The 19431-nt window shown below is 41.0% G+C and overlaps 1 protein-coding gene across 1 annotated transcript in view; it reads right to left on the bottom strand.

The window, feature by feature from the left end:
- Positions 1 to 387: 387 nt before the first annotated feature.
- LOC308610220 (putative helicase senataxin) overlaps positions 388 to 19431 on the bottom strand; it is a gene marked incomplete at its 3' end in the record, with an annotated part of 70196 nt that continues 51152 nt past the window's right edge. The window contains exons 17-25 of the mRNA XM_081259442.1: positions 18524 to 18595; positions 16676 to 16825; positions 15391 to 15498; positions 11939 to 12126; positions 11226 to 11318; positions 9374 to 9538; positions 5829 to 5927; positions 5136 to 5223; positions 388 to 1140 (exon numbers count right to left, since the gene is read on the bottom strand). Coding sequence (XP_081115568.1) covers positions 388 to 1140; positions 5136 to 5223; positions 5829 to 5927; positions 9374 to 9538; positions 11226 to 11318; positions 11939 to 12126; positions 15391 to 15498; positions 16676 to 16825; positions 18524 to 18595 — 1716 coding nt within the window. The remainder of the gene's footprint in view (positions 1141 to 5135; positions 5224 to 5828; positions 5928 to 9373; positions 9539 to 11225; positions 11319 to 11938; positions 12127 to 15390; positions 15499 to 16675; positions 16826 to 18523; positions 18596 to 19431) is intronic.

The following is a 19431-nucleotide window of genomic DNA, read 5'->3' as shown; positions in this document are numbered from 1 at the left end:
TTAAGCAGGGGAAAGAAAAGCTGTCTACCAGATTAAATTTTAAGAGGATTCTGTTATTTGCTATACAAATATACATTCCAACTTTTACAGCATCCTCTTAAAATCCTCCAGTCTGACCTTTCCTACAGAAGAACAAGAGATCAACATTTTAAGTCTTCGACTTCGAGGACATTATTACTGATACACAAATGCCTTCTGAAAGCTTTTGCAACTGACAAAATGTACTGAAGATGACCAAGAGGCCCATGTGTTAGGATACATTTTCTGTTTTCCAACAGCACACAAACTCCTTTAAGGAAAAAAAAATAATCTTATCTGGACAGTCCTACTAGCTGGTCATCTGAAATGTGCAGTAATGCTTGTGGCTGACAGTCTCATTTGGCTCCACTACAAAAGCTTCCTCTTCTTCAAGCTACTGTCCTCCTCCTCCAGTCCTCTCTCGTCCCAGCCTGAGTTCCTCTTTGTGTGGTGGCTCAGAGAGCCACGCCTCTCCTGATCCCCCTTGGTGAAGGCCCTGGTCTCCCTCCTGTGGCTGAGTGCCTCCCCTTCCTGGGCACATCTTCTCTCACTCGTGGAAGTATTGGTACTAGCAGCTGGAGGATCACACTGCATATGAGGTCTGTGGTTGTTCACAGCAGCTCCCTTGGCGGGGGCCTGCTGCCTGATACTGGTCAGATCCTGGTGACTTCCGGGGGAGCCTGGCTCTCCAGAGGGAGGCGTTGCTCCAGGATACCGGGGGCTCGAGGGCTGCAGCTCACAGAGGCACTTCCCTTTGGCTTCACAGCCCAAGCCCATCCTCCTAAGCAGTCGTGGGTCCTGAAGCCAGTCCTGAAGGGGTGGCCTTTCAGGGTCCTTTGCGGTAACAGTGACAGTGGCTTCTTTGGACTCAGAGGGTGAGGGGTACAGGGAAGAAGCAAGAGACATCTTGGCAAATTCACTGTCTACCTTGTTGCTGGGCACTCTGCCCTGGGGTCTGGACACCTCTGGGGTGATAGCAGGAGGGTGAGTCAGACTTCTCTGCAGTACGGGCCTGCGTTTCAGAATCTTCATTGCATCGTGTCTATAGTTTTTGTTGCAAGTCTTAATAATGGCACCCCGCTTCTGCGCATCCTGAATCAGGTGGTTCCAATGCTGGTTTTCCTTGAAACAAAGAGAAGGAAGAAAATTACATCCCAAAGAAACACTCATATGCTTGGGAAGCAGAGGTTCCAGCTTTCACTTCTGAACAAATAGTAAGTATACTTTCGTGAACAGATTCTCAAGAATCCATTACTTTTCAGACAAGGCTGAAAGGAAAAATAAGGTCAAATACAAAACTATAAAGCCATGCTGCTAGAACAGAACACTGGGAACCACCTCTAAGAAAGTACTTCCCTCATTTTACCACTGATACTCAGGCCACGTGGTGAATTAGCTGTCATGCAAATCTGTACCAACTGCCAGTAGCCTCATGTAGCTCTTTAATCTTCAATTAAATAAAATTAAAAATTCATTTCCTCAGTTGCACCAGCCACACTTCAAGTGCTCAGCAGACACATGTGACTAGGGTTAGTATCCTGGACAACACAGACACAGAAGGGCTCTGTCATCCCACCAAGTTCCCTTTGACACTGCTGACCCTAGAGTCTTGCCTATCTCCGGCCAAGGCTAACATTCTGGAAGAGGAAGGCTTGGTTTCAGAAAGCTCTAACTCTTGAGTGCATGCTGACTGTTCTAGAAAGAGGACCACAGCTTGCATCAAATTCCCAAAGGCTTCCCAAACTCCCAAGGGCTAAACCATCTTAATCTGCTGAGATAACTATTCCAAAGATGTCGTCTCACTTGTGTCTCTTTTCTAGAAGAGCTTAAATTATGAAAAGCACATCTAAACGGAAAAACAAAACAAAAACCCAACTCACGCATCTCTCCTCTCTTCCTTTTAGAGTTTCCTCAGCAATAAATTGCTTCTTTACAACCATCAGAACTTGGGCCTCTTTAGACAGAAGAAAGAGAGAGTATGAGGGAGGGAAAAAAGACAGAGACTGAAGGAAAGAGAAGGAAAGGATAGCTCCCCTCATGGGGGCTCCTGCACTATTCATGAAGGTGGGTAAGGGTATAGCAGTGAAGCTGCATACATAGTACTGACCTGCTGTGTGACCTTGGTCAAATCACTTGACCTCTCTGAGCCTGTTTCCTCACTGTAAGGTATGAATAGTATTTTATTTAAATGACTCTAAAATGTGCGTTGAAATAAAATAAAATAAATAAAATGCACTTTATTTTCACATTTTACCATTTCTGACTTTAGGGTGCCTCTAGGCCAGACAGCAGTTTCCATGTATGTAATCCTGGAGGAATTCATGGCTGGGCGACTACAACCGCTTGACTTTTACTCAACAAACCACTTCTAAAAGGAATGAGTCCTGGCTCTTGCCTGAAAAATCTTTCCACAGACATCCTCTGATAAGACAAGAAAGTACCAGCACTACAACTTGGAGAATGGAGATCAGAAGTTGGAAAAAACCCCGGGACCACAGTGGGGCCCTCTCATGACATGCCTCTGACTGCACAGGGAATGGTTCGAGCATCAGCAAGGGTACATGGGATGGTGAATGGGGACGACCAGAGTGTTAGTCTGAGAGTGAGATGCTTTCAGGGGTATCTTAGTCTACCTATTTTGCTGTTTTTCCTAGGTATGAACAAGAGTGATATGACACTGGGTTGGCCAAAAAGTTCATTCAGATGCTACAGAAAAGAAACAAATGAACCTTCTGGCCAACCCAATAAAAATCTGTCTAAAGTCTAAAAGAGTTCTTTCAGTCACTATAAGACAAAAATTCTAAGTGAAAATAAAGTGTCACAGTTCAATAGTGGAGCATAAAATAATGACGCACATTATATAACTATTGGCTTCTTGGATTTGATAAACTATGGTGGCAATGCAGACCTCACAGGGCCTTTTAAAGTAAGTCACGTAAATCAAGTGCACGGTACGGTGACCGCATGCATCAGGAAGGTGCATGTAAGCAGTACCAGGCTCAGATCTCCCTGACTCAGGAGAGCTCTTGAGAGTCCTACCCTGTGGCTGGAAAGCAGATGTAAAGCAGATGGCCTTGCTGCTATTTCTGCCAATTCTACTGCACCTAAACTTGCTGTTTAATCCAATCCCTAGATCACAAAAACAGTTCTGAGAAGGGGCTATTAGTCTTGATTTCTCAGAGGAAACCGAGTGCCTTAATCACTGATTCTATCTCCATAAGGGAAACTTGGCTGAAAAACCAAAAAAAAAAAAAAGAGGCTAGGGAAGGGGGAAGCCCAAGGACAAATACGCAAGTTGGATTGCGAAGTCCAAATGATAAACTGGAAGTTTTTCTACTCTGTTCTGTCGGTCTCTTTTTGCCACACTGGCTTCCCAGAGTGAAGATAATAACGTCTATACTGCAGCTAGACGTCAGTGGTCTTCAAATCTGCGTGACGGTGACTCTGGGGCTCACAGAGACTTACTCGGGGGGATGTGAGCACGTTTTCTAGGAATCAATTTCCAAACCTCAGCTTCCAAACCCCAGTTCCCTATGTCCTCCTGGGGCTTTTCTGCCCTTCCACTCCATCGTTCACAACCACAAGTCTCACCTGTCCCAAATCTGACCACAGGGCACACAGCTAGGGGAGGTAAACACGCCTGGGTGTCAAATAGAGGGGGTGGTAAACAGAGGGGTGCCCATGAAGGCTCCTGCAATCAGGGCATCTAAGAGACACAACTCTATAAACATTTTACTTTTCGGGTTTGAACATTATCAAAATTCAACTGTGTGAAAAGAGTAATTGTTAATATGTTACTCAACTGACAAGATATCATTTGTTAATACTCAGATCCTTATGGTCACAGGAAAAATATATTTTTTTAAAAAACTCTTCGAGGTAACTATACATTCATAGGAAGTTACCAAAACAGTCCAGAGGTTCCACACACCCTTCACACAGTTTCCCCAAATCGTTATGAAAACCAATTCTTTAAATTTTCAAATTTACATGTAAAGTTTTTGTGGCAGAAAAGCCTAATAGTCATATTAACAGAAAGCCTTTTAATTATGAAAATATATAAACTACCCCCACTGAATTTTATCCTAAACAGTATAAATGGCAATTCAATTTTAAAGAGCAGAAAGAATAGCACTGCTCTCTATTCCACTGGATATATTTAAGAGTGGCATAATGGATTTATTTTTAATAGCTTTCTTTTAAAATGTCAAATATTTACAGTACATTAGAAACAAAGTCTTTATCAACACTTAACGATGAAACATTTTCAATATAAACTTAAAAGCGGAGGATACACAGCTTTTAAACATTCTTTCAAGGGGGTACACAAACAACAAAGGTTGAAGACCACAAATCTAGGTAAGAGCTGAATGAGAAAGACTGTATTTGGGCGCCCTCTGGTGGAACTAACCAAAACAGGGGAAAATCCTACTGAGTTGGCACCTCTCCTGAGATAAAACAATGACTCTGTTATATACAGAAATTAGAGAAACTGAGTTATTACACCTAATGAGGCAGGCAAATACATGCTTTATCTAGCTGTGGTTCACCAAATTAAGCTGTACTATTACTATTTGTCGACTACACATGTAAACTTGCCCCTCCTTCTACAGGAGTATCTGTATGCATGGCTGAGCTCTGATGCCACTCACCCCTCAAGGGAAACAGCAAGCAGTGCTGCTCTAAGTGCCAAGACAGAAATGAAGATCCAAGCACTTTCCTGCAAATTCCCCCTCTCTCTGGCATTAAGCTAGGCTAATAGCCACATTTACTGAGTGTTTACTAAGTGCTAACCAATCTTCTAGCACTTTACATATATGGGTTTACATGTCTTCTTAACAATTCTACGATGTAGATACAATTTTTTTAAAGCTCATCTTGAGAGTACACTACAGATACCTGGGTCTTGGGCTAAGAAAGGGTGAGCGGTTTAGGCATTATAAAAGCTCCCAGGAAGAAGCTGCTGGAGGACAAAACAACCAGTGGGAAGAGGCTCATTATTGTTTGTAGCCTCAAAATCATTTCCACTTTGATGAAAAATAAAAACAAAACCTCAACCCGGTATCAGTCATCATGAGCAAACTCTGGAGTTCCCCGGTCCTCTAGAATGTACCTACCATCAGGGTCCTCAAATGTCCCAGGATGAAGAGGCTGTACTTGGCTCGTGTGATGGTGACATTCAATCTCTGCAAACTTGCCAGAAACCTAAGCAATAGAAGGAAAAAAAAAAGAGTTACTTCTTTCTTCAGAAAGACTCGGCATGTCAGTGTAGGTGAGACACAGGCATTTCAGACAGCTTTTCTTGGGCTCCTGCTTTAAGCTCGTGGTGCAGGACCCGACACAGAAGCAATTCCCATTAAGGACAGCAAACAAACAAGAGGCCCAGTGCTTTCCTTCAAAGTGATGCATCTGTCTGTCGATTTCCTATTTTGACTTGGATGAGATATTGGAAATTTTAATGGTATGATTTTTAAGCCTTCAAAGATCCTAAAAATATGATAGTAGATCAATTATGACACATACCATGGAGAGGAGCATGCCCCTGCAAAATATACTGGATTCAATAATCTGTTTCACTCTTATCAAGTGAAACAACAGATTCACACTGTGACATGGGTTAATACACAAGGTACCAAGAGAAGCAGACCTAACAGTGGATCAACTTCACAACTTAAAAAAGAAACCTTCATGATATTACTCAATTTTTTATATAAGAAAATAGAGCAAATGATGGTATTCTCTAACAGTGATTAAAAAGATCTAACTCTGGATCATAAACAAGCAAAGAATCAATGATGACAGTTACCCACCCAATTGAGCCTTGCATGGCATTTGCTCTGACACATGTAACAATAATACAGTCTTTCTCACGACCCTGGAAGGCATCCACGGTATCTACTTCTGCTGGCCTATTTACGAAGAGAGAAACATATTTGCTGAAAAAAGATAATTATTAAATATATATATTTATACAGTAGTATTTCTTACTTTTGTAGTGCTATCTTTTAAAACTGGAGTAGAATTCACATAACACAGAATTCACCATTTTAAAGCACACCATTTGGTGGTGTTGAGTCCATTCACTACAGTGTGCAGTCATCACCGCTATCTAATTTCATAGCATGTCCATCACCCAGGAGAGAAGCCCTGTGCCTATCAGCCATCAGTCTCTATCTCCCCCTCCCCAGGCCCTGGCAACCACTAATCTACTGTCTGTCTCTATGGACTTTTCTACATGGGAAATTTCATATAAATGGAATCATAAAATATGGGACCTTTTGTGTTGGGCTTCCTTCACCTAGCATAATGTTTTCAAGGTTCATCCGTGTCGTAGACTGGTAACAGTACTTCATTCCTTCCACGACTGACTATTCGCTTGTACAGATACACAATTTACTTCTTACCTAGGTACCATTTTGGGACATTTGGGTTGTTTCCACTTTTTGACTATCATGAATAATGCTGCTACGAACATTCATGTACAAGCTTTTGTGTGAACCCTTTCTCAATTCTTTCAGGTATGTACCTAGGAGTGGAATTGCTGGGTCACGTGGTAATTCTATGTTCAACTTTAGGAGGAACTGCCAAACTGTTTTCTGCAGTTTCTCATCAGCAATGTGTAAGTATTCTAATTTCTCCACATCCCTTCCAAAACTTGTTATTGTTTTTTTTTTTTTTTTTGTAATGATAGTCATCTTGGTGGGTGTGAAATGATATCTCCTCACTGTGGTTTTGATCTGCATTTCCCTCATGACAAATGATGTGGAGCAGCTTTTCATGTGCCTGTTCGATTTCTGTTTATCTTGAGAAATGCTCTTCACATCCGTTGCCCGCTTAAAAAGTTAGATTATCATTTTATTAAGTTGTATGAGTTCTTTATATATGCTGGATATGACTTGTCAGATAAATATTTTGCAAGTATTTTCTCCCACTCTGTGTGTTGTCTTTTCACTCTTTTGATAGTGTGTCCTTTGAAACACATAAGTTTTTAATTTTTATGAAGGCCGATTTACTTCTCCTTTGGTTACTGGTGCCTGGGTATCATATCTAAGAATCTGTTGCCTAATCTGAGGTCATATAAATTTACCTTTGTTTCCTTGTAAGTTTTATAGTTTTGTCTCTTAGACTCAGAGCACTCATTCATTTTGAGTTAATTACTCTATACAGTGTGAGACACGGGTCTAAATTCATTCTTTTGCGGGTGGATATCCAGTTATTCCAGCACCATTTGTTGAAAAACTATTATTTCCCCAATGAGTAGGCTTGGCACCCTTGTTGAGTATCAACTGGCCATGAATGTATGGACTGATTTCTGGAATCTCACTTCTATTCTATTGGTCTATATTTGTCTACCCTTATGACAGTACCAGTGTTGATAGCTTTGTAGTAAATTTTGAAAGAGGGAAGTGTGAGCCCTCCAACACTGTTCTCTGTCAAGCTATTTCGGGTCTCTTGCACTTCCATGTGAATTTTAGAATAAGCTTGTCCATTTCTGTAAAAGAAGGTAGCTGGAATTTTGACAGAGGTAACAATGAATCTGTAGATCAACCTGGGGAATGGTGCCATCTTAACAATATTAAGTCTTCCGATCCATGGACATGAAATGTCTTTACATTTATCTAGTACTTTAAATTCTTTCAACAACGTTTTGTCCTTCTGTGTATGAGCTCACACTTCTTTGGTTACATTTACTCCGAAGTATTTTGTTCTTTATGATGCTAGTGTAAATGGAATTTTAAGAAATTTTCCTTTTCAGACTTCTCTAGAGTGTAAAGAAATACAACTGATTTTTGTATACTGATCTCGTACCTTACAACTCTGCTGAACTTGTTTATAAGGACCAGTAGTTTGCATAGATTTTTTTTAGGTTTTTCTAGATGTAAGAGTATGCCATTTGTTTTATTTTGTAGTTGTTGTTAGTTTTTTGTGTTTTTTTTTTTTTTTGGTTTTTGGATTTTTTGTGGCCACACAGCATGCAGGATCTTAGTTCCCTGACCAGGGATCAAACCCATGCCCCCTGCGGTGGAAGCATGGTGTCTTAACCACTGGACCACCAGGCAAGTCCCAGATTATGCCATTTGTTAAGAGACACTTTTACTTCTTCTTTTCCAATATGGATGCCATTTATTTCCTTTTCTTGCTTAATTGCTCTGCATAGAACTTCTAATACAGTGCTGCACAGAAGTAGTGCAAGTAGAGAGAGTAGAGAGTGGCATCCTTCCTCATCATAGGGGGAAAGCTTTCAATCTTAGCATCAAGTATGATGTGTTAGCTGTGGGTTTTACATAGATGCTCTTTATTAGGTTGAGGAAGTTCCCTTCTCTTCCTAGTTTGTTGAGTATCTTTATCATGAAAGGTTGCTGCATTCAGTCACATGTCTTTTCCACATTTATTCAGATGATCACCATCATGTGGGGTTTCCCCCCTTTAATACGGTATATCACACTGACTGATTTTCATATGTTGAACCAACCTTGCATTCCTGAGATAAATTCCACTTGGCTGTGGTAAATAATCCTTTTAATATGCTGTTGAGTTCAGCTGCCATTATTTTGTTGAGAACTTCTGCATCCATATTCATAAAGGATATTGGTCCATAGTTTTCTTTTCTGGTGATGTCTCCATGGCTTTGGTATCAGGGTAATAATGGCCCCATAAAATGAGTTAGAAAGTGTTCCCTTCTATTTTTTGGAAGCATTTGCATAGGACTGGTGCTAATTCTTAATGTTGGACAGAATTCACCTGTGAAGCCTGATCCTCTGTTTTTCTCTGTTGGAAAGTGATTACTAACTCACTCTTTTTACATTTAATAGGTCTATCCAAAGTTTCTGGCTTTTCCTAGAGTCAATTTTGGTACTTTGTGTGTTTCTAGGTGCAGAAACTTTTGAGTTAATGGATTTCTAATATTTAATTTTTTTATTTTACTGTTGAGGCATAAAGGAGACAAAAACATGATCTTCACCCTATACATGAAGGCACTAAAAGGGTTAAATAATTTATTGTAAGTGAAAATGTGAATACATGATTCTCAGTAGAGTTAGAATTCAGATAACAAGTCATCCAACTAAAGGTAAAGGCCTGAAGAATTTCTCAGTCACTTCCATTGTCAAGTGTAACGGTGATGACATTTGAACTGGCAGTAGGCACTCCATCTGCAGGGGCTACACGTGTAACCACACTCCCTCCCAGCACAAGTCTATGGAGCCAGGGTCCTAGTCTCCTTGTTCTATACTACCAGGGTCTAAGACCACCCCCTAGAGTTAAGTTTCCTTTGCTTCTTTCCTTCTATCCCCTCTTTCTTCTTTTTAATTCAACAGAAAAACTCAAAATCTCTGTAAAAATAGAGATGCCTCACCCTTTTCTATCAAACTCTTTGTCCAAATCCTTCTGAATCATCGTCTTCTGAGCCTTGTAATGGGTTATTATGCCAATGTTTCGGAAAGTAACATCCCTTCTTCTGTCTTTCATAAGTTTAATTATTTCCATTACCAGTTTTATTTCTTGAACATTTACATATGAGCTAAATAAGATGAAAACAAAAAAATACAACACATCAAAACTAATAGCAGTCCAATTGCTAAGTTAAGTTCCACTTGGTTTTCCACTACAGTAAAGGGTACATAGGTAGGTTTCATCTTTATTCAGTCAGCAGTGATTCAAAGAGGCTGTTATAATGACCATTAATATTGTACATATGAATAAATATAAAAATAACTGCCCAGTGAAACACAAAGTTGTAGGAGAGAAAAGTGGTTCGAGTTACGTGATGTTAAGGCACCAGTTTCTTCACTTATTAAAACAGGGATAGCCACAGTGAGAACCAAAGTATTCATAATAATAATGAAGATATGACTAATGAATAGCTAACATTAAGGATTGACTATCTTCCCAACACTGAGAAAAGTGCTTCAGATGTACTACCTTCCTGCATTCCCCACCACAGGTCATGCAGATCATGCACCACATGACCGAGAGGATGGCAGCCACACGGACTAAATGTGACCCGGCTCCCAGAGATGAACAAACACGGGGCCCTACAGCAGGATCACGTCCTCTGTCCTTGCTGGCCTCATCCTGCACTCCCAACTCATCTCCTGAACTACAATGCGTTCCCTCGTCACCATACCAAATGCAACATGTGTGCACACTGGGGGATGCCCTGCACGCGCAACTTTATTCCCGAGGCTACCTTATCTGTCTCACTTTAAAGCCTTAAATATTCACTATTCTAATTTCAAGACTTACTATACGGACAAGCCAGTCAGCTAGCTTTCTTTTCCATACCTGAAAGCTTTATTTGGTCACCTCTCAGGCCAACTCTCTTCCCGTGAACATCCATCTCCATAATACTTATGCGGTAAACTCTCAATCCCCTGCTCCATTCCAACAGACCCTACTACAACTTCCACAGTCCCTCTGGAATAGCAACCCCCCAGCCAACTGCTCCGTATTTCTAACTTCTTCACTGAGGGGCCCCTCCTTCCACCACTATTAACTAATATCTTATTCTCATGGAGGACACCACTTGCTTTGCAGCTCTCTCTTGACACAGAGGTGGAATTTCTATTTCTTCATACGTCATGATGCAGGGGTGGCATTTCTATCTGTGCTAACAAATGCAGCCTCCGGGCTCCTCCTCCTTTATTCTCTCACAAGAAGCCCCGGCTCCTCTGAGGTGCTTGCTAATTAGCAACCACTGCTCCTTTTGTGCTGTCATTCACAAACCACCTGATTCACAATCCAACATGCTGGAAGTATTGTCCACCCTCTGCCTCACACCTTGATTCAACTGTATCTGTACTTATCCGTCACAATACTTAACCCAACTGGAACCATTAATCACCACGGTGATGGCCTGGTTAATGTCTGTCTCGCCTGTTGGACCACAGCAGCCTTGCACTGGGGCCACGTCTGTTTTACTCACAGCTGGGATCTCAGCATGGATCTACTGAAGTGCTGACCGCATTTTAGGTAACATAACCCCCATTACCCAGTTAAGAAAAAAAAAATCAAGACTGAAATATATAAAGACATCAGTAATTTATGATTGAAAAGGTGAAGTTATCAACCCAGCTAAAAGAAAATGATTGTGCACTGGCACTAGGCAGAGAGATTTATATGGAAAGTATTTTGAATTTAAATATGAACAGAAACAATACAAAAATTCTGGGACCATCAGTGGGGACTGAAGAAAAAGGAGAACTTACTCATTATCCCGCTTTTCTGAACCATCTTCAACATCAAACACGAGGTAGGGTTGAAATGGCCAGTCAGATGAACACCGAATGGTCTCTGTCATTCTACAAAAGAGCAGCCACCATTTAGAATGCAAGTCAAATTACAAGAGAAAATGTTTTAGAATTATTATTACTATTTGTTCTTTCTGTGGAAGAGAGCAAGGGAAAGTTAAGAGGACAAGAAGGACCTTCTTTTTAAATAAAATTCAATACTTGTAAATAACATATTTTAGTGAGAGGTAGCAGGTGAATTTCATTTCTATTCTAGTACTAGGGAGAATGACCCATGTAAATTAAAATATAACAATCATGATTGGAAAGTTACTCATAATACAGTAAGTGAAAAAAGCATGCTACAGTATACTATGTAGAGCATGGTGTGCTTTTTTCCTCCAAAAAAAGGAGAAAAAGTAAAAAAAAAAGATGTGCATAGTACAAGGACTGGAAGTAGATATAACAAAATGTTACCAGTGATTACTTCTGGGTAGTATCAATAGGGGTTGGGTTTATCCCTTTCTTTTCATTTATCTGCATTTGCTACAATCAATAGGACTTTTGTAATTAAAATTATTAAACCTTTGTGTTTTTAATAACAAGACCTAAAAGCACAACAAAAGAGCTATTCTTCCTAAGCAGCCAAACCTACAAATAAAACAGGTGAACATGCAATGAACAGAGCTCACCTATTTGTTTTCAAGTTCCTGTTATAAATGTAATTAGAAGGGAAGAGACATATGTCTGGGTGCATCCTGTACTGAATGGTGAGCTGTAAGACAGGCAGCCTGCCAATCACGTTGTGCTCCACGTTCTCTTCCAGAAGGTTGTAGAAGCGGGCCATCATCGACTGGTCATAGCCATACTCCTGGGCCTTCTGAAAGGAGGAAAACAAAACAATAATCTGCAAGAATTCATGTGTACTTTTCCCACTATTAAAAAAAAAACAAAACAATCACTGAGCTCTCAAATGTACAAGGTATTACCAACAACCAAAGATTCAGAGAGAGAAGATATTTCCGACTCCAGCCCTAGAAAAGCCATGTAGCTTGACTACAAAAGTTAAGGTATTTTCCCCTTATTTAGAAAACCCACATACTGCTTATGAACGAGATGTGATCTTGTGAATGACCACAACTCTCGCTATTTTATAGGTGCTAACAGGGGTCCCCTGAAAGAATCAATGATAAAAGCAGCAAAGAACTGTAACCCAGATTTTAACAATTATTTCTGGGCTATGCTATCACAACTAGAAATAATGAATGCCATTGTAAATAAGCCTCTGAAAGACCACTTTCTTCATCCATCCATCATATACCAAGCAGCTAAAATTTGGGGTGCTGACAGTCTACAGTGAAGATCAAATGTCACAGAGCTTACATTCTAGTGGAGGACACAGGCAACTAAGTTGATTTCATAAATCCAAGAAAGGGTTACAAACCTGTGATCTGAAACACAGTGACTTAATTGACAAACGAAGAAAACTGTCTTAATGTTATCACGGTCGTGCCTTGGGATATACTTTTCAATGGTAGCATCATATCAAGATTCAAAAAGTATTACGTCTTAAATAATCTAGAAGCAAAAAATGTGCTCTGGAAAACCCACTAGGATGATGCAATCTTTATGAGTGACGTTGACAATATGAGCGTTGAAGATGTATGTGCAAAGTTTTAATAAACCTGTTTCACAAACTAGCAGAGTGGAGAAAACAGGCGTTACTTCTTATTTATACTAGTTATATATGTGATTATTTACATATGTGATATTAAATAGGTTTGTATAATTAAAGAGAATATTTTTAGTAGACATTTGGCAATTTCATCTATACCCCCCAAAGTTTATCTATTCAAGTTAGCTAAAAAACCTCATTTATTTCACTCTGTGAAAAAAGAAAGAGGTTTATATGAGGTAACACATCTACTTCCAGAAAAAAAAACTGAGTCCTTCCTACAAAATGATGGAGATTTTTATGTTTTGACATGAACATATATCCCTGATCTATTTACTGACTGGAAAAAAAGGTAATTTGGTACAGACTGATTCTTCCACCTTTAAACAAGGTCAAAACCTACATACAGGGCTTCCCTGGTGGCACAGTGGTTGAGAGTCTGCTTGCCAATGCAGGACCCAAGGGTTCGAGCCCTGGTCTGGGAAGATCCCACATGCCACGGAGCAGCTGGCCCCATGAGCCACAATTACTGAGCCTGCGCGTCTGGAGCCTGTGCTCCGCAACAAGAGAGGCCGCGATAGTGAAAGGCCCTCGCACCGTGATGTGGAGTGGCCCACACTTGCCACAACTAGAGAAAGCCCTCACACAGAAACGAAGATCCAACACAGCCATAAATTAAAAAAAAAACCTACATACATATACACAAATTTATACATTCCCTATAGCCATCTGACATTCTGAATCTAGTAACTTATTTACTGTCTGTTACCCACTAGAATGTCAGCTTCATGAGGGCGAGGATTTTTTTTCTGTTTGTGGTATGCGGGCCTCTCACTGTTGTGGCCTCTCCCGCTGCGGAGCACAGGCTACGGACACGCAGCCTCAGCAGTCATGGCTCAGCCGCTCCGTGGCTTGTGGGATCTTCCCGGACTGGGACACGAACACGTGTCCCCTGCATCGGCAGGCGGACTCTCAACCACTGTGCCACCAGGGAAGCCAGAGGCCAGGGATTTTTGTCAATTTTCGTCACTGTCATGACGCCAGAACTTAAAAACAGTGCTTGAATTAGCCTGGCACTCAATGAACACAGACTGAAAAAAAGTCAACACACACATGCCCACAAACTGTTCAAATACTCACTAAACTGTTCATAGTACTTATCCCTAGGGTTAGAAAGGCATGCTGAGAAAATTAACTTTGTAATTATTTTCTGAATCTTCTCAATAAGCCTCTATTATTTTTGCAACAATAAGAAAAGCCCAAATGGATTTTTCTCATTTCTGCTGTTTTTAATCAATCACCAAAGGAGACAGTGAAGTTGAGGCCTATCGACAACCCTTTTCACTTACCACGTGCTAAGGCCCTTCAGGAAGTTAAATCAGTAGGTTTCTGAAATACTGCAACTATTCAAGGAATGCAGGGCAGAGCTGGCTCCTCCTAGGTCTCCACAAGCAGAACCTCCCACAGCAGCTCTGTCCTATGGACAAGGTTTTCACTCAGGGACATGGGCGCTCCTAGGCTACTCCCTTGAACAGTCATGCACGAGTGTTCAGACGTCAAAGAACTGCACTATCATTTTGATGATTCCAAAGTCAAAAACAATACTAACCAAAAAAACCTGCTTTCTTTCCATAACGTAACAGAAATGCTGTGAAAATGGTCTGTTCTCTGGGACAGTTTATGCAGCCACTACTCTATATTTGTACAAATAATCTATGTATCAGTAAAATGCTCAAATTTCATTAAACTTCAAAACCGTCATCTAGACCTATGAAGATTACCCAAAACATCTGAATCCTGATTCTGCTGTGCATTTCTAGGAGCCATCTTTAGTGAGATTTAAGAAACGAAGTGAAGGGAACCACAACTTTGGTGCTCATCTTCCCACAAGCACAGCCCACAACCTCTTTCCTTTCACCACCTTCCCTTTCAGAGGATGTGAGGGACACCGGCATTTTCCTGTGCTATAGGATACAGAATCCTAAAATTGAAAACGTTACTGTAAGAATAATTTCTCTTTATACTGTTTTCCTCAAATTTGCACATATTGAAAGATAAATCAGGAGGTTGGATTCTATTCCCTGCTTTTAAAGTTTTTCTTTTATTATTGTTTTGGTGTTTATGTTACTAAAATAAATCAGATACAGCCCTTAGAACAGCTGCACACTGCCTTTCCCAAAGGAGCAGCCCACTGCACATGGGATATCCTCCTCCTAAACTTCTGGTCTGTGACACTCACACTGCTCCTGTCACACACACATTAGCACATTATGAACAAAGGAGCATTTCCGGAGACTTTCACTATGAAGGCTCTCAACAGTGGTTCTCTTTTCTCAGCCATTCCCTATTTATCCTTGCAAATAAGAGATGATGATCCAAGAAAGACCGCCCCACCGCCCAAAACAAACAAACAAAAAAAACAAACAAGCCCCTTCCACTTTAAAGCAACACGAATGTGAAAAAACATACCATAGAAATGACTGTGGGAGGGAGCTGCTTAGGATCTCCTACAAGGATGAGCTTGTTGCAACGATGTATGAGTGGAGTAAGAGTTTCAACTTCACAAGACTGTCCGGCCTTGGTAAGAGAGTACAGAATGGAGACATAATCAGAATTATCTCTATTATTTATTTATCCATATACAGTCTATCCAATTCACAAGTGTCCTAACCATTCAGAAACATACACTTTCTCCTTCTGCACCAAAGATCAAAAATAAGAACTTCCTTTGGTTAGAAAACAAAACAACAAAAACATTCTAAACGCCGAAGCGGGGGAAAAAAACCCACACACGTTTTGAAGTCAGCCACCACTCAGGTGCCACTACCACCTGGGAAGCAGCCCATAAGCAAGAAGGGCCATGTCATGTCCCCAGTTTGTCTTCTTTGTCCCTGCTGGGCACATGCCTGGGGGGACTGTGTGTCTGTGTGCCCCACCCCCTCTCTCTTCCTTGCTCCTCAGTAGGCCGCTTCAGTTGCAAGACTCAAGCTTCTTTTCAATTCAATGACATTTCCTTCAATTATTTCATCACTTCCATCTTTTCTATTCCTTCGTTTTGGTGAATACTGGATCTTGGATCTCCTGGATGGGTTCTCTGTACCTCATTTTCCATCTCTTTTGTCTTCTGGCTCTACATTCTGGCAAACAGTAGGTACCCAATAAATGTTTGCTCAATGAATGAAGTAGAAATAAAGATGTTAGCTGAAAATACGGTGGCTCAGAGCTGTCCAGAGTTATATTAAAAATGCTTCAAAAGGTCACCAGAGGGCTTCCCTGGTGGCACAGTGGTTGAGAGTCCGCCTGCCGATGCAGGGGACACGGGCTCGTGCCCCGGTCCGGGAAGATCCCACATGCCGCGGAGCAGCTGGGCCCATGAGCCATGGCCGCTGAGCCTGTGCGTCCAGAGACTGTGCACCACAACGGGAGAGGACACAACAGTGAGAGGGCCACGTACCGCAAAAAAAAAAAAAAAAAAAAAGGTAACCAGAGATATCCCAAGCAGGAGCTAGAATAATCCTTGGGAGGGATTTTATGAAGAACAATCAGGAATCTCTAAGACTGCAGTCCCGATACTGAAAAAGAAATTTTCATCGTGGTGGGTCATTAGCAGCGTATTTCAACATAAGAGAATACATATGTAATGGCAGGTCAAAATCAGATGCAAAGACCACTTTGTCAACATCTCGGCAGCCACTCTTCATCTAAGACTTACTCCTTACTCCTAGCAAAGCTGTATGGCCGACTGCTTACTGACCTCATCAACAATGACACAACTAAAGGGGACACCCCCTTGCCCACGGAAAGCAGCCTCGAGCAGCAAACCACCACTCGTGCTCAGTGTGCAGCAGATGATGTGGGACTCTAAGATGATGATGTTCTGTGTCTTTTGTGGGCATCCTTGAACCTAAGAGAATAAAAGTTCATCAACATTCAGTTGTATATAAATTCTTAACTACACTTATTATGTGGCAGAATAATGTCTAGTAAATGTTAGGTAGGAACCTCAAGCCTAGAAAAGAGAAGAAACATTCAAGATAATCAGAAGCCACCAGAAAGAACACTTTGCAGTGGAGTCTAATCTCAGAACATGAGTTAATAATAAGCACATTAAGAAAAATTTATTCAGGTTTAATTTGGTCGAAGTGGATTACAATTCTTACAGCCTGACGTATGAGGGAAGGTATCAGAATAAGCAAAGATTAAGTAATTCTACTGAGTTGTGAAGCAATTATCTGAGTAAAACCAGGATCAGAACTAAGCCTGAACATACACTTTGCTGTTAGTTTTTAAGTATGTAATATTGTTCTTTTATAAGGGATAGTACCAACAAAAACGCCTGTGAAACTGACAAGCATTCTAGTTCCACAGTGGAATCCAACAACCTTGGTCCAGACTATAATGGAATAAACTGTGATGGAGACTAACAGTATGAATGACACCTCACAATGCATATCATTCAGTGTTCAAATTAATAAACTAGTACTCTCATCATAGATTCAGGTAGCCTATCTCCCCTCCTGAAAAAGCTGTCGTGAATCATCCCTGAACATGTGATAGATTCAACCATGGAGGCCAAGGCATGTATGTGAAGAGAGGGTGGCAACTGTGGCCTTCTGGTGCTCACATGTTAACTGTCACATACCTCTCCTCTCAGCTATCTAATGAGTAAAACTGCCAAGGACAATTAATTTAATGGCCCACAGAACAATGTGATCAGCGGCAAAAACCATAATACAGGTAAACATGGACTTCATCCTTAAATGTGGGAAGATTAATTTTGGGCTCAGCTTAAAGTTTTAATAAAAAGCTTTCCACATAACTTTTGATTTAAATAAACAAACTGCTAGTGGAAATACACATTAAGTTCAATTATATTTATTTAGCCACACAGAGAAGGTCAATAATACATTCAAGAGGAAAACCACAGCTCAAAAATACAAATACCATTACCGGTTGAGTATTACCCTCTCTTTCCCTGACCGCCAATTCATTTCATTAAGGGCTGCATGCTGGTGATGGGGTACACACCTGGCTCATTCTAGCTTTGACCAATATAAATGTTAGTTGATATTTTTATATCCAAAGAAAACTGGGAAAAGTTATACATGTTATAGAAGGATTTTTTGTGATCAGAAACAAGGAAAAGGAGTGTATGCTTTCAGCCAAAAACTGAGAAAAAAGGTGCTTATATTTCTTGGGCCACATCCCAGCCACTGTCACTCTACCTGAATTCAGATGTGTATTTTTTTTTTCCTGTATCTTCAAATAGTTACTTATTTATTTATTTATTTGGCTACGCTGGGTCTTAGTTGTGGCATGTGGGATCTTCCCGGCAGCGTGTGGGATCTTTTAGTTGCAGCATGAGGGATCTTTTAGTTGTAGCATGCGGGCTCTTAGTTGCAGCACATGGGATCTAGTTCCCTGACCAGGAATCACACCCACACCCCCTGCAATGGAAGCAGAGTCCTAACCACTGGACAGCCAGGGAATTCCCCCAAATTTTTAAATGTAATTGAGAAAAGACCACAGGTTGTCTGAACTATTTCATAATTTTAAAAAAGAAAAAGTAATACCAGTAAAGTGCTACAGGTGAACTACTTACCTCTTTAATTTTAGAAGAAAGCTCCTGCCTTTCTTGTGAAACTTTGGCCATTTTTTCATCTAATTCTTGCCTCTGGAAAAAATCAGAATGCCATCATTAAAATTAAATTAAGCATTTTAAAATGCTTTCCAATGGACTGCCTCACATTTCAAAAGGGTGAGCCAGTACTTTACCAATGAAAAACTGATTCACCCAGTGTGTTTTCTCTATACCAGTCTTTCTGTATTGCTGTGTGTCAGAGTTTAGCTAAGCTACTCCATGGTACTGATGCCCTGGCATCCATTTTGTTTGGCCAAGCAGCCTGCAGAGACCCCAAACTAACACTAGGCCCCTTCACACACATGCACGCCCTAGATGGCAGCCCGTGGAGTCACCGGCCCACCAGCCAACATAAGCTCTTGTGATCAACAGTCTCCTCTGCCATCCAGTGCCTTCCCCTTATATGCCCTTTAGATAAGAGACCCTCTAAGCTACTTACCAAAACCCTGCTCTTTCAGTTAAAATTGGCCAATCCAGCCCTAGCCTGGGAACCCCAAAGTACTCCACGCATGGACTCTGATAATGACATGTGTGCCAGGGCCTGTCTCTCTCTGTCTGCACTCTCCCTTGACCTGCCTGTCATGCCCCACGAGACATGCCTTATACCTTCCTCAAGACCTGTGAAAATAAACTTCTCTATTTCGCTTTCTCTTGTGGTCTGTTTTTAAACATCAGCTCATTGTCCAGCTACCCGACAACCAGCACCCCATGCTTCAATCAGTAGGTGCTAATTTGATAAATTATTTTATTTTTTGTGGCCCCCCTGTGCAGCATGAGGGATGCTCATGAGGAACTAGGGTTCCCTGAGCAGGGATCGAACCTGAGCTCCCTTCAGTGTAAGTGCAGATTCTTAACCACTGGACCACCAG

Source organism: Mesoplodon bidens, assembly GCF_964165515.1.
Source record: "Mesoplodon bidens genome assembly, contig: HAP1_SCAFFOLD_97, whole genome shotgun sequence".
NCBI classification, from domain to species: domain Eukaryota; kingdom Metazoa; phylum Chordata; class Mammalia; order Artiodactyla; family Ziphiidae; genus Mesoplodon; species Mesoplodon bidens.
This window is presented reverse-complemented; position numbering and strand designations above follow the sequence as displayed.